We start from the raw sequence: 14109 nt of genomic DNA, 5'->3' as shown, positions 1-14109 counted from the left end.
TGGATAAATTCTGCAAAAAATACATAGTTATAATCCAGATAGGGTGAAAAAAAAAACAAACCAAAACCTGTGTCTGAGTTTACATTGTAATGGCTCTGCAAAAGATTGTTTCTATTTTTGGATGTTTGCAGAGAATATCCTGAATTAGAGATGGGTTTAGAAGTTGCCAAGAACAGCAAGGCGAGACTAAAACCAGAAATGCAACCTTTCATCCAGTATTTTAGCCTAATTATTCAACTGTAATTCCAAGAACATTTTACTGTTTTCCTGGCCAATAGCTAACTTTATTCTTCCTGGTCAGTGAATCTGTAGAGAATACATGCTGTCCCCTTATTTATGTGTTGACAGTCTACCAGAAATGAAATAAATCTCCAGCTCCTCTTAAAATAAATGCAAATAAATACACTGGTGAGATGACCTTCACTTCTCACTTGACAAGATGCCTTGCAATTTATAAACCTGTCTTCCTGTTCTGAAAAAAAAATGGGAAGTCTGGAGGAGTGAGAGGAAGGCCTTCAGTGCCCTGTATCAGTTGTGAGCACTTCTACAAGCTTCAGGTCAATATATGCTGTAAATCTGCCTTGCTGTTCTGCTGGTTGATCTCCAGGAAATACGTAGATAACCCTTCTGCTCATCGTCTCTGCAGTATCTACTATTATTGTGTTTTAAGATGACTTCAGGAAGCTGAATACAAATATATCTATATTAAAAGGTGTTTCCTTTCAGGTAAAATTCAGAAGGCTATAGTGAGTAACCTGTTCTTTTATTTCAAAACCACTTGATGAATCCTCAGGGCTTGCTCCTGTGTTCTGTGGTGTTCAGCATTGATACCAAGCTCTTGAGAGAATTTGTGAGATGCTGTAGGTTGAAGTGCCAGGAGGAGTCATACTCATACACATTTTCCTGTCAGATAGAAGTGAATATTTTTCTGCCCTAATATACCCTTTTCAGAATGGCCTTTTTGTCTCTCGCAAAGTGTGACTACAGCTTCTTTTGGATTCCTCAGTGTTATCAGAAATCCACAGCCCATAATTCAGAAATGAACAGAAAAATTCCTTATTCTTAAGTTGTTAATCACAGTATTGTACCTGAACTTTAGTCAAGGGAATCTGATAAATGTGTCTAATCACATAAAGATATGATGCTGCAAATTATGGAGGAAAGATTGTTAAAGATGCTGGTATGAAATATTGTGAAGCTGAGTGCAAACAACTCTTAATGTGTTTCACTTTCTATTGAATAAAGACTTGAGTTTAGAAATTGTTTTTTAATACTCAGTTCCACAGCACTGATTCCTGTTGCCTGCATTCACCTTTCTTTCTGTGACTGTCATCTCCATTAACAGCTGTATTCTGTATTTCTTTAGACCAATAAGATTTTTAACCAGTGAGGAGGTGGGGGCGAGTTTCTGACTTCAGAAGTTGTTAGGCATCCCTAGATAGGCCATCAGCTACAGGACTTGCTCTTAGCGAAAACACGAAGTGCCCTCAGGCTGAGTGTTTGTGATTAAGCATAAGAATTATTTGCTTTTTAAATTTCTTTTTCTTCTTTAATTTCTCCACTGAGAAATGAGTATGAAATGAATATCCTGTATATTCAGGAGGGTATACATCACATTTATAGAAAAACCAGCAGTCTTCAAACTGTTCAGATTTTTACTGTTATGTACTGAGCGTGGTGGGAGGCAGTTGTAGTTTTCTCCTCTTTTAATACGTTTAAGAATTACTCTACTGAAGTTGAATCATGATGTTTCATTGTTTTCAGTATCCCACTTGTGCAAGCTTCTTGAGAAGGAGCAGGTTACTTTAGATAATACAGTTTCAGTATAAAGTTTTACTATATAAGCTTTTGATTTATAACAGATGAAATGTGTTAATAATTAAAACTTGTGATGTTCTTGTTACCCTATTGATATTTTGTACTTGACTTATTTTTTTAACTTTGACTTCCCCTGAAGCAATGTATTTCATATTTTAATTACCTATGACAGTGTCAAAAATTAATGAAAAATAGCTTCATTGTGGTACTAATGTGTGATTTCAGTCCAATAGATGTAGTTTTATTTTGTTTATTAAAGGATTTGATAAATTTAGAGTTATCAAAGAGAAAGAAATGAAGGTGTGCAGAAGGAATGGCACTCTCTCCCCCTTTCCAAAGGAGAGGACCTTTCCCATAAACTCTTAAGTCCTTGAATCTGAGTTTGTATGTTTGGTACTCTGTTTTTCTTTTAACTCCTGTGTAGTTTATTCTGTTCCTTTCATAGTGTGTGCTTGTGAGGTTTTGTTTGTTTGGGTTTTTTTAGCCTCTCCTGACTTTTATAATAGCTCCAAAAGATTGAAATTTGATATTGTTTCCTTCCTTAGGGAGAGAACCTTCCATCTCGAGTGATACCAGGACAGATTCCTCTACAGACAGCTATGCTTATAAACAGGCACACCATGAGTCTGTGGTCAGTCACTTCTCCTCCGACTCACAGGGGACAGTCATCTACAATGTGGAGAATGATGCAGCTTCACAAAGCAGCAGGGACACAGGTAGAAGATACCATTATATCTGGGTGATCTTGTCGTTAAATATGACGACTGCAGCAGATTCCAGTGAAAAATCTGTATACATACAACTTATAACAGAATATTGAGAAGTGTTTAGTATCCTAAATGGTTTTGGTTTGTAATGAACCGTTGGCGTTCACAAAAAATAAGTCTAATTTAAATGTCTTTTTGGCTTTTGTAGACTTGTAACTCACCAGACAAACACTTACAAACATGTTTTCTGTTATCCAGAATCCGACTTCTTTGTTATGTAGTTCTGTAAGTTGGAGTCTGCTGTACAGTGCCTTTGTACGGTTTGGGAAGTGTTGTGTCTGCTAATTACTCAGTTACTTCATTTCAGGAGTTGCAGCTGTCTGGGAAAGGTGCTTTCATCACCAGAGTCTCTCATACTTAGGCTCTAAGGACTTTCTATGTAAGTGGGTGTTGGTAGTATTCACTGCACCAGGGAGGAGCATAAGATGATTTCCTGCTTGTGCCATGGAAGTAAGCTGACAATCTGCAGTGAGAGGACAATCTGTATATATGTTCCTTCGGGCAGCTGAACAGTCTGCCTGCATGCTCTTTAGTTGAAAAGAGGTTAACTGGAAGACTGAAGGCTTAGCTCTCCTCTATTATTCATGCCCAGTGACCCTAGTCAGCCTGTTTCTGCATACAGTACTAACTTGTGACATCACCTCTGACAAAGTAGTGCGTGAGTTAAGGTCAGACTTCTCCAACTTCAAAAATATGGTCTGCTAAGTCTGAAACATTACTTTGTTGTGCCTTAAATAGACTTTCCAAGATGACATAACAGTTGAATTAGCAACTGTTTATTGCACCAGAGTGTCAACTACTATCACACCACTTTGTCCTTTTAGCTGCAAAATAGTTGCTCTCTTGTATTGTGACGATATATGCGTATTTGGTTCATTTGAAGCAATCTCTGCTGCAAATATTTTTCACATCAAAACCCAGAAAAAAATGTTTCAAGTTTGTTTTCTTTAGTACTCTTTGGTTCTTCATCAGAGATCCAAGTAACTGTAATGCATGGTTTTAGATAGCCTGACAGTATTTTCAACGTTTTAGCAAATACTGTAGGTTCCAGTCATAGTCCTAGGTAGAATGTGAGAAAGGAAGGAAAGTTGGAGCAGAATCTGAATGATAAGGAAACAGTTTATGTTGATCTTCACAGTATGAAGAAGAGGAAATTGAAAATGTTAGTGGAATATTGTTTATATAGTCTGCACAAAGTGGCACAGAGTTTATTTGATTATGTTTCTCCCTGCAAAACTTACTGTGCAGAAGTCAGTAGAAAAGGGAGGGTAGGGGGATGTTTGCAAACATGTAAGCATGAAGTTCGGCATGTAACCTTTTGTTCTATCAGTTTTAGTGACTTTTTCCTTTTTTTTTTTTTTTTTCTTTCTTCTCCTACTGATTCTATCCTGTGTTTTTTCCTTCAGCTTAGCCCACCTCATCACCTGAATTCAGTTGTCCTCGTTTTTCCTGACTCAGGCTTAGCTGTGCTCAGTCTGTCCCCTTAGCTAGCCACCTGTCCGGGCATTTCCCCCTTTTTTTTTACCTACCTGAAACCTTTCCAAAATAATCAGTCTGCCAACCCACACAACTGCTCACTCATCAACTGCTGATGCGTGGGGCTATTAAGAAGCCATCCACATTGACCTGTCAACTGAATCCTTCTGGGCAAGAGCAGGATTCGTCATTTAATGGCCATTTACCCACTACTCCAGCCCAGAAAATTATGGACCCTATCTCACATCGTCCTCCGGGGAAGGACCACCATTGGGTCGTATGACCTCGGGCACCCGGGTACTTCAGAATGGGGCCATGAAGAGTGGCTGCATAAGCCCTCTCTTGTTCCTACCAACCTGTACTGCTGAGAAAAATGTGCGTATTCTGGCTGCCCTGTTCATGCAACTGAGATTTTAGTGGGAGGGAGTAGGGGCTGTTCTGTCTTAATCTGTTTTATTTCATCCTCTTCTCTAACATATCCTTAGATATGCACACAATCCCTACAAAACCAATCTTTTCCTTTGAATATAACTGTTTGCTTATGAAGCCATCCCACCTCTGGAGGATGAGGTATTTAAAAGGATACGTTCAGCAAGGGACACCTTTTGAGCATATGATCAGACACTCAGAAGTCCTGGCTTGTTATTTTACTGAATTTAAAAAAAAAAAAAGTGTAAAGTGTTAACTAATATTCTTGGGATTGTAATTCCTACATTCAGATATTACAGTGGATTTAGTCTTTGCTCCAGAGAATCCAGGTAAAGACAACAAAGCCTGTGTCCCGCAAACTTTTGATTCTTGGCATCTCCTCTATGGCTCTTAAATGTCCAGTGGTAACAGGACAAAATTTGCAGTTCATGAAGGGAGGAGAAAATATTTATGCAAAGTTAGCAGCCTTCCTTCTACAAGGCTAAGTTGGACTCTAATACAGACCATAAGGTTGCTCCAGCAGCACTAAATATCTTAAAATAGTTTCTGTTACAGTACCTGAAGGATGCTAACTAAGTGCTTCTATCAGGTTGAATGAACTTTAGGGGGCAAATGTTTAACTTGAGAAGTTGTGCACTTTGAAATGAAGCATAAGCCTCTTCTGTCTTGAGGGAAGCCACTACAACGTGTAAGATAATACTGTTCTTTCGGTCCCTAAAAGGTGTGTGACAGTCCATGCTGTGAAGGGAAAAAAGAAAACATGTCCCAAGGCACTGACTCATGCTCAGTCACCTAAATGCTGTACTTCTTCTGTCCTCACTGCTGAGATTTCTTTTACTTCCTTAATTTCTTTTATTTTATATAAGCTGCTTGTTTGTAGAGAATTTGGCTACAAAAATCACTTTCCAGTTTGCAAATACATAGAAATGTGAGTCCTGTAGCTTGCTTTTTGTTGTTTGGTTTCCTTCCCACTCGTTTATTGTAGTATCTTTGTAGCAATTGTAGTTGAAGCGAACTATTTTTTCAACTGTTGAAGGTACAGTTTTATGTGTAAAGTCTCTTTTAAATGTTGTTGATTTTTATGTTAATTTCCAGAGAAGGGGGAAGGCTTAGAGCAGCTGGCTATGTACTCTGGAGGCTGTTAATCCACTATTGGGTAGTAGGGATTTTCCTTTTCTATCATCCTACGCAAGGTGAAAGTTAGTGATAAAAAGGCTAGAGCAAAGTCTTTGTAGCTTATTCATAAATTCCCTTCTCATCCTGCATCTCTGCTTGGGACTACTCACGTGAGTAAAGCCATGCGTGTGTTTGTGTTTGCAGGTTTAGGACTGTGAATGTGTGAGAAATGTAAAATTAAGAAAAAGCAATACAGAAAAGCTAGGGCATCAAATGCTCTTAATTCATATTCAGTGTGAGGAAATGGGAAATAAATTGGGTGCAAGAGAAAATATTAGCGCTCGGGCACATGAGCTGTAGTAAGGGAACATTGTCGTGTGTCAGCCGATCCGTGTTGATGGTTTGTGTGTATGCTTTTAGCTTGTAGCAGATGTGAATTAGCTGGCTTAGCCCTTGAGAGGCTTTTTCACTGCAGACGAAGCTAACTCAGATTATTAACTATTTGCTATAGGCAAAGAGAGTGCAGATGGATAGTGCAGAGCAGCTGATGATGTGCTGTAATTTATTATTACATGGTAACTTGTTCATGTGTTTGAGTCTTCATTTAACAGAGTAATGTCAAGCGAGCTGTCCTCGGGAGTTCCGTGTTCGTGGCCGTTAAAACTGAAAAAGTATTCAGACAGCAAGGAAGTGATATCCTTAGACTATTAGAAGACAAGGCAGAGTCAACCTTTTCCTCTCCCTGTGGATGAGCTCTCCTTAACCAGAGTCTGTGGAGGGGCTGACCTTAAAAACGGAACACCCTCCCCAAGAAAACAGAACGAAAACTTTTGGATACAAAAATTCACCCAACCCGCCAGTTAGCCTTGGAGTGTCTGCAGCTCCTAAGGAGCAGGAGAGCCCTGCTGCTCTTAGCACACAGAACACTTGGTCCGAAGGCTCTTGTCATCTCCGCTGTGTTCTTCTGTCCTTCCAGGGCACTTGACTGACAGCGAGTGCAATCAGAGGCATGTTTCCAAAAAGGGCTCGCTGGCAGACCGCAAGAGGAGTTCTAGCCGGTCTCGGCGAAAAGGAGATGAGGCTCAGTCATCAGGATACCATAGTGAAGGCAAGACATGTTACTTTATTTCAAATATCAATATCTCTTTCTGCATGTTTTGGAGATCCTTAGTCTGTACATGCATTTCCCTCCTTGTTTCTTACATCTTTGTCTGCATTTTGCCTGTCTTTCCTTTTTGGGGTGTGTTGGTTGGGGTTTTTAAAATTTTGTTGAGGGGTTTTTGTTTTGTTTTTTACTTTTCAAATATGCTGCAAGCAGGGCTGCTAGTTTAATCTGAAGTTATTCTTGTGGTTTTTGCTGTCTCTGTAAACTGCAGGAGAAACCTTGAAGGAGAAACAAGCCCCCAGAACTGCCCCCAAACCATCCAGCAGCACCAGCAGGCTGAGAGAATTTAAAGAGACAGTGAGCAACATGATCCACAGCAGACCACAGCAGATTTCTCAAGCCATCCAGAATTCCCCTCATGGAGGGAGTAGTGTGGATCAGGCAGGAACGCGACCCTCAAAAAGCCTTTCTGCACACTCGAGAGACTGGGAAGTGGAGAGTACCAGTAGTGAGTCTAAATCCAGTTCGTCTAGCAGGTACCGGCCAACCTGGAGACCCAAAAGAGAGTCTCTGAATATAGACAGCATCTTCAGTAAAGACAAGAGGAAGCATTGTGGCTACATGCAGCTTAGCCCCTTCTCTGAAGAGGCAGGTAAGAGTTTCAGCATGTGTGGAATAATCCTCCACTGTCCAGTTTCCCTTAAGTAAAGTAGGAAAGGGAAATTTTGAACATGGCTTTTAGGTCAGTTTTAAGTCATGTTCATGAAGTCTGGTTTCTGTGTGGGTATTCATGTTGCATGTGTGGTACTCTGTTTACTTTCTATGTGCTAAATTTCACATGTAAGGAAATAAGAAGGGAAACATTACCATTTGCATTGCTTAAACAGGCATAGGGCTAGACTGCTAAGTATCTGGAATTTCATCCCTCGGAATGACCTTTTGTATTGGTCTGTGTTTTTTCTCTGGCTTGTCATGGTGGTTTTGCATGATGGCTCAGACAATGGTGCAGTGAGTACCTCGTGTATCAGTGCTGAGTTATTCTTGTGAGGATAAGAGCATGGCAGCCAGTGATGATTTATCTGGGACCATTTTATACCATAGCAGCTATGCAATGCATATGTAGAGACTTTGTCCTCAGCTTTGCTGGTTTTGAAGGTAATAAAATCTGTTGTGAAATGACAAATCTTTTATTGCCTCTACCACAGCTCCCTGCTTCCATCCCCCAGTCTGCAAATGAACATAACAGTTATTTTGCTCCCTGTCAAGGGGAGGGTAATAGTGAAACTGTATAAATTGTGCAGAGAGCAGATGTTTACGAGTTCCTGGCTTTTATACTGTTACACTAATCAAGCTGCTGAGCTCCCACCAGGGTGTGGATGAGAAAGAAGAGGTTTGTGTGACTGGCAGTAGAGTTGTGGTTAGTAAGGGTGCTAGTCAGATAACACCGACTAGAAGGAGCTAAAGTTTGAAACTAACTGGGAAGCATAAAGAAATGTATGTATGGAAAATGAAGGGAGAACAGAACACAGCTCTAGAGAAGGAAGCAAGGGGAGCAAACAAGAGGTGGGTGGGAAGACACAGTGAAAGCAGTAGGGAAGAATTAAAAAAAAATGTTTTCCTGTCCTCTCATCAAATCATAAATGGCAAAATAAACAATTTAAATAGTGCAGCATCTGAAGTAGAGATGACAATGTGCAATAACAAATATAAGCTGGAAATACAGCTGGGTATACTGTAAAAAGATCTTGTACAAATACAAATTGTTATGGTGAGGGAGGGATTTTCTTTCCAGAGTTGATTGTTACCTGGAGAGAAATATGGTAAGTTATACAAAAGGGGAGAGATTAAAAAAAAAAACCAAACAACTTTGAATAAGCTATTGCTTAATATTACTAGGAACGCTGTAAAAGTATTGGGTTTTTTTCTGCTTAACATTGCCAGTTTTACATTAAATTAATGGCAGCACTTCTGTTTTGAGCATGATTGAGAGGCTAACGTATCTATGGATGTTTTCAGAGTATTGAAGCCTGGATCTTCTACCAAGCTATATTCTTTCGTCTTGACAGGTAAAGAGCTTACTGAGAATGAGGTGAAGGAACACACTGTTCAGGAAACAAGATCCAGCCAGTCGAATGTCAGATACAAGCGTGGTGTGCTGGGCCGGAGCACCCAGCATCATATGGTGGATCAGCATCCTCATCTGATACAGAGGATGGAGTCTGGCTATGAAAGCAGTGAACGCAACAGCAACAGCCCGGTCAGCCTGGACATGCCCTTGTCTGAAAGCTCAAGCACCCACAGGTAGATTTTGACGAACTTCATTTTTGGAGTGATTGAAGTCTTGATTTCTTTTTTGTAGTTACGTAATGGTGTAGAACTTTTTTTTTTTTGTTGTTGTGGTTGGTTTTTTTTGAAATGCAAAATGGTGCTCCTAGCTTGTAGTACAGATTTACTGGGACGGGGAGAAATAGAAGGGAAAGAGGAACCTTGATTTTGATTCCTTTTCTTGTCAGTACACTGGTAGCTCACTGCTAGCGAGAAGGAAAAGAAATGGGGTTCAGTTGAAGGAGAAATGTTGAGTAAAATGATGCATTTGAAATAGTCGTGCCCTTAGTCTGCGGTTTAAAAACTCAACTGAAATATCAAACTTTGTGCTTGTCCTTTGAACAGCTCACAGACCTTTTTGTTTCAGTTAAAACATTGCTTGATAGAAGTCTGGTACAAAATGAGAAATCAATAGTCTTGTATAGAAATCTTTGTAATTTTCAGTGAGAGTTCATTGAAGTCTTGCATGATACTTGCAATATTTATGCACAAAAGTAAATAGGCAGCACAATGTGTCTCTCTCATTGGCTTAGGAAGATTCAGGCAATCACAAACTGTTTATGGCTGCAATAGTAGCTTTTCACCTGTAAGATTCTGTTGAGAACAGTTGTCAGACCATGGTTTTAATATGCATTGCATACTTTCATGAAGATTAGGATTATCATCCTCCCCATTGTTAACATTCTCTTCCTCTGTTTCTCACAATATTTTCTTATGGTAGGCTTTTTTTTTTTTTTAAATTAAATTAAAATGCAAGTAAAAATGTATGTGATGATTAAAAAAAGGTAGGTGTGATTTATCCTGGAGAGGCTGATAAAACGGTAAACAGTAATTACTCTCTTCTTGGAGGGATGTTCATATGAAGCGAGCAGGTGGATTGGTTCCTGCCTGGCGTAACATCCCAAAGTCTCACAGCAGCAGCATCTTGGAAGTGGAGTCCATGTCATCAGCTGGGAGCTGGGCAAACAGCCCACACGCTGCTGGAAATGGTAAGATGCATTCCTTCGGTAGCAGTGGATTTGCAAGGTAAATGGTATTGGAGTTCTTTACTTTCTGGATGTTCATCTTCACAGTGAAATTATGAGGAAAGACGAAAAGAAACATTCAGGAACATAACACAGTTTTACAAGATATAACTTACAGCTGGGATCTCAAATTCATTTTCACCAGGGGCCTTGTCAGCCTCGCAGTTGCCTTCAAAGAGCCAAATGTAATTTTGGGACTGTATAAATGTGATAGTAGATGGGAGCACAGCAGCTTGATTGGTGTAAGAGTAGTTACACTTATACAGTCCTAAAATTACATTTGGCCCTTTGAAGGCAACTGCGAGGCTGATGAGGCCACCGGTGAAAATAAGTTCGATACCCCTGACTTAAAGGTGTACCAAAGGGATTTGCAAAAAACTGTGATGAATATTCCTTTTGATAACGTTGCTCTGGCATCTTTTTTGAATGTTGACTTCACTGAATCTGTAAGCTATTTTTAATATTCTTTCCCATAACTCAGTATTCTGCCATCAGTGGGAAATACCTTCCTGAGCATAACTCATAATAACTTAGTAGGATTGACAAGTCCTGAAAAGAAGCTCATAATACCATGCAAAGTTCAGAATTCTCAGAAATGAGAATGGATATTTAGAAGATGTTTGGGCTTAGGTTGAGCTTTTCTGCAGATATGCATTCTGATTATTATCATTCTGAGCAAATACTCTATTACAGAGAATGGCTGGGAAAGGGAGGAGGGAAGACACTTTTTGAACACAGGTCATAGTTAAAGTGAGAATGACAACTGATTGATTTCTGCTGTGTTGACTAGGATATTAATATGCTTTTTTTCCTTCCATTTTCATGTGCTTATGCAGTTAGATCAAAAACATCTCAGTTGGAATCCATTTTGCTTACTGAAGCTATTGATCTGGCTAATTTGACACAGCATTATTTACAAATTATAAGCACGGTGAGAAGCTGGAAGATTTCAGCATCAGCTTAGGGTTTTCTCGTCCAATTATTCTCTCTGTTCCTTTTGCTGTTTCTTGGTTCAGTGAATCCAGGAATGGGCTGTGCTGCAGGGGAGCTTGAAGCAATACTGCAGTATTTCTGCCAGTCACTGACACAGAGAAAAGAATTTGAAACCAAATAGCTTGGGCAGGATTCTAAAATCAAAATTTAACGAAACAAAATTTGTGATCTGAAATTCTATGATCTTTGCTTGGTTAGTCTGTTGTTTTCTGATGTTAATTGTATTCTCCATTAATATTTCTTTGTCTTTTAAGGGATGCTTTAAGAGATCCTATTGTTTTTTTTTAAAAAAAAAAGTGGACTTTTGTTGTTGTTTTTTGGTTGGCTGTTTTTTGCAAGGTGGAGAGATGTTTGTCCCTTTAAAGAGTGAACTGGATGAATTGCAAGAAGAGGTGGCAAGGAGAGCGCGTGAACAAGAACTACGCAGAAAAAGAGAAAAGGAAATGGAGGCAGCAATGGGCTTTAATCCTCGTCCCAGCAGGTTCATGGATCTAGATGAACTGCAGAATCAGGGTAACATTTTGAATGCAGTATGTTTAGCAAAATTGTAGTGCTGAAGTTCTTTGAACCTTCAAACTTAATTTCCTATTGTAAGTCTGTTTCTCTCTTCCCCCTCCATTATGATTTTAAACCTTCAGTTAGTGAAAGACCATCAATTTCAAACCTGTATTATGCGAAAAAAATGGTATTTTGACCAAATTCCTTCTTAAATGAGACAACGAAGTAATGCAGAGGATTGTTTTAATATATTTGCACCTTTCTGGTTTTATGTGGCGATATGCACAATTAGGAGTATTGATGTGTAGGTTTAGCTATAAGGCTTCAACCAACATCTTGGGAGTAGAGCAGGGCTGGTTGTACCTTTCAGACATCTCAGGTCCACCTGCAGCATAGCTTGTCCATTGTGGCCATTGTTTTATTTCTGGTAGCATCGCTGCCCTAAGCGATTCTGCTTGTTCCTGCCTTTGGACTGGCCACTCTTTCTCCCTGCCCAGCTGTGCAGCCACAAAACAGGGCTGGGAACGAGTAGTGTGGCAGGCTTAAGCTGGATCTAACACTGAAAATCAGAGCTGGATCCAGCATACCTGCCTTTTCTAAGGAAAAAGATTTGGGGGAAAAAAAAAAAAAAGCCAAATTCTAAGTTTGATTGTCTTTTCCATGACTCCTCATGTTTCTGGCAGGGCATGACAACTAAAAAGGTTTAAGTGGAAGGATGGGGCTGCAGCAGAGGGAGCTTGGTGACAGGACTCACATGTAGTGCCTTTGTTTTAGCCTTCAATGTCCATTGCCAGTGAGGGCAGTCAGCGGGAAGGTGGAATGAAGTGCACTGACCTAGTTGAGAGCAAAGCCTGAAGCTGGTGGAGCATTTAACTGGGTGGGTCGGCAGAGCCAAAGAAGGTGTAGTGAGCACCTGTGATCTGATCCCACACATGCGGGACTGGAGCAAGCCCTCTGTGGCCTCCTGTGTTGCTGGGCCTCCCATCCTGCTCACTCGGCCCTGCCGTGGGTGGGAGCTGAGGTGCTGGTTTGGTGCTCCAGGCTGGAGGCAGTGCCAGCTTTGGGCACAGCCACTGCTCTGCAGCCCTGCCAGCTGCTCCACCACCAGAATGTTCCTGTGCCAATGGCCACTGAAAATATCATCTCTGCGAGAATGTCAGACTGTGGGAATGTTTTTATAATTTTTGCTGACCATCAGCAAGCCACTTAGTTATCCTTTATGATCCTGCCGTGGCCTGCCAGTAACCAGGTGAAAAATTCCGATGTGCCAGGGCAGATGGATATCTTTTTATTAGTGTTTGCTTTTGTAGCATAAATGCTTATGATGTAAAAATTGAAGAGTAAATCTCTGTCATCAAGCATAAGGATGTTGTCTTCTCCACTTCTCCTGCTCCAAAGAAAACAATATTCTCCAAGATCTTACTCCTCTTTGATCCCTATTTGTATTAGTTGGTAGAAGCAAAAATTGCTCAGCTTTTCCTGGTTTAAATGAAAGAAAACTAGATTAATGCCTAATTAAACCAGACCTGAGTAGAATTTTTGAGAAGTTTAGAGATGTGGGAAAATTTTTGTTTATTCCATTCAAGCTTTTTCCCACCTCAGTCAGAGATGCAGTAGCCTGACATTCGCAGACTGCTTGGCTGCCCAGAAGGCTTCCTTGCACGTAGAACTCCAGAACGCTTGTGACTCATTTCCCTCAAGTAAACTGCTAAATTAATGCAAAGAAAGCTAACTTTAGTATACTGGCCTTGATTACAAGCCTCAGTAGCCTTGATTTTGAAACTGAATGTGCTGCTTGATTAACTCGCTGCTCTAACAACTTTCACTTCTCTCCGCAGTACTTTATTTTCATGTGAGTTCTTTGGGGTTTATGATATAAGAGAGTTAGTGCTTGCATCTGTGCATGACTGTGTTGGGGAGCAGGCCAGCCCATAGCAAATGTTTAGTAAGTCGAGAAAACATTATTTTTGTTGGTTGATAATCATGCTCTTTACCACAATGACAGAGACATTTCATTTAAAAAAGCCCCACCCATCAACAAAACAAAAAGTCAAGTTATATTTCCTGTTTCCCCCTCCCTCATTCAAATGTGTACATTTTAGTGCATTACTTGTGTGATACCTAACAGGTGACACCAGGTTGCTTGAGCATTTTCTCCTCTCAGAACTGGATGTTCTGATGCCAACACACAATGTTTCATCTTTCTCTTTTGTGTCCAAGGATGATTTATCCTTCTCTTGTCCAACATTGTTGTCTAAATTGTTGCAAAAAGAATTCTTGACAATTGTCCCTTTCTTCTCTACTTCTTATACCTGTGTTTTTCCCCCTAGAAGACTGATGAATTTTCATATTCCATGTCCCTTTCAGCAGTTGAGTGTATGCACTGAACACATCTGTAGAAATATTTTGTGCAGGGATTTACACTCGCACCGAAGTCTGAGTTTTGTTCCCCAGATGTCTTAGTTGTTTCAGTTTGTTTCAATTTTGTATGGAAGTAATTTGACATCTGAAGAAGAGACAGATGACTTTTGGCAGGGCACTTAAGATAAAGTACAAA

At 40.0% G+C, this 14109-nt stretch overlaps 1 protein-coding gene across 12 annotated transcripts in view; it reads left to right on the top strand.

Annotated features, from left to right (window-relative positions):
- The window catches only part of USP54 (ubiquitin specific peptidase 54), a 102472-nt gene that overhangs the window by 74527 nt on the left and 13836 nt on the right, over positions 1–14109 (top strand). For all 12 annotated transcript variants that reach the window (XR_010473631.1, XM_065068469.1, XM_065068471.1 and 9 more), the window contains 6 exons: positions 2364–2534; positions 6583–6714; positions 6983–7363; positions 8778–9012; positions 9886–10025; positions 11394–11567. Coding sequence is in view for 11 of the 12 variants with exons in the window: in XM_065068469.1 (XP_064924541.1) it covers positions 2364–2534; positions 6583–6714; positions 6983–7363; positions 8778–9012; positions 9886–10025; positions 11394–11567 (1233 nt within the window). In the remaining variant the exon portion in view is untranslated. The remainder of the gene's footprint in view (positions 1–2363; positions 2535–6582; positions 6715–6982; positions 7364–8777; positions 9013–9885; positions 10026–11393; positions 11568–14109) is intronic.

This window comes from Columba livia, chromosome 6, assembly GCF_036013475.1.
Source record: "Columba livia isolate bColLiv1 breed racing homer chromosome 6, bColLiv1.pat.W.v2, whole genome shotgun sequence".
NCBI lineage: Eukaryota > Metazoa > Chordata > Aves > Columbiformes > Columbidae > Columba > Columba livia.
The sequence above is the reverse complement of the archived record's forward strand: the minus strand, read 5'-3'. Positions and strand labels throughout refer to the sequence as shown.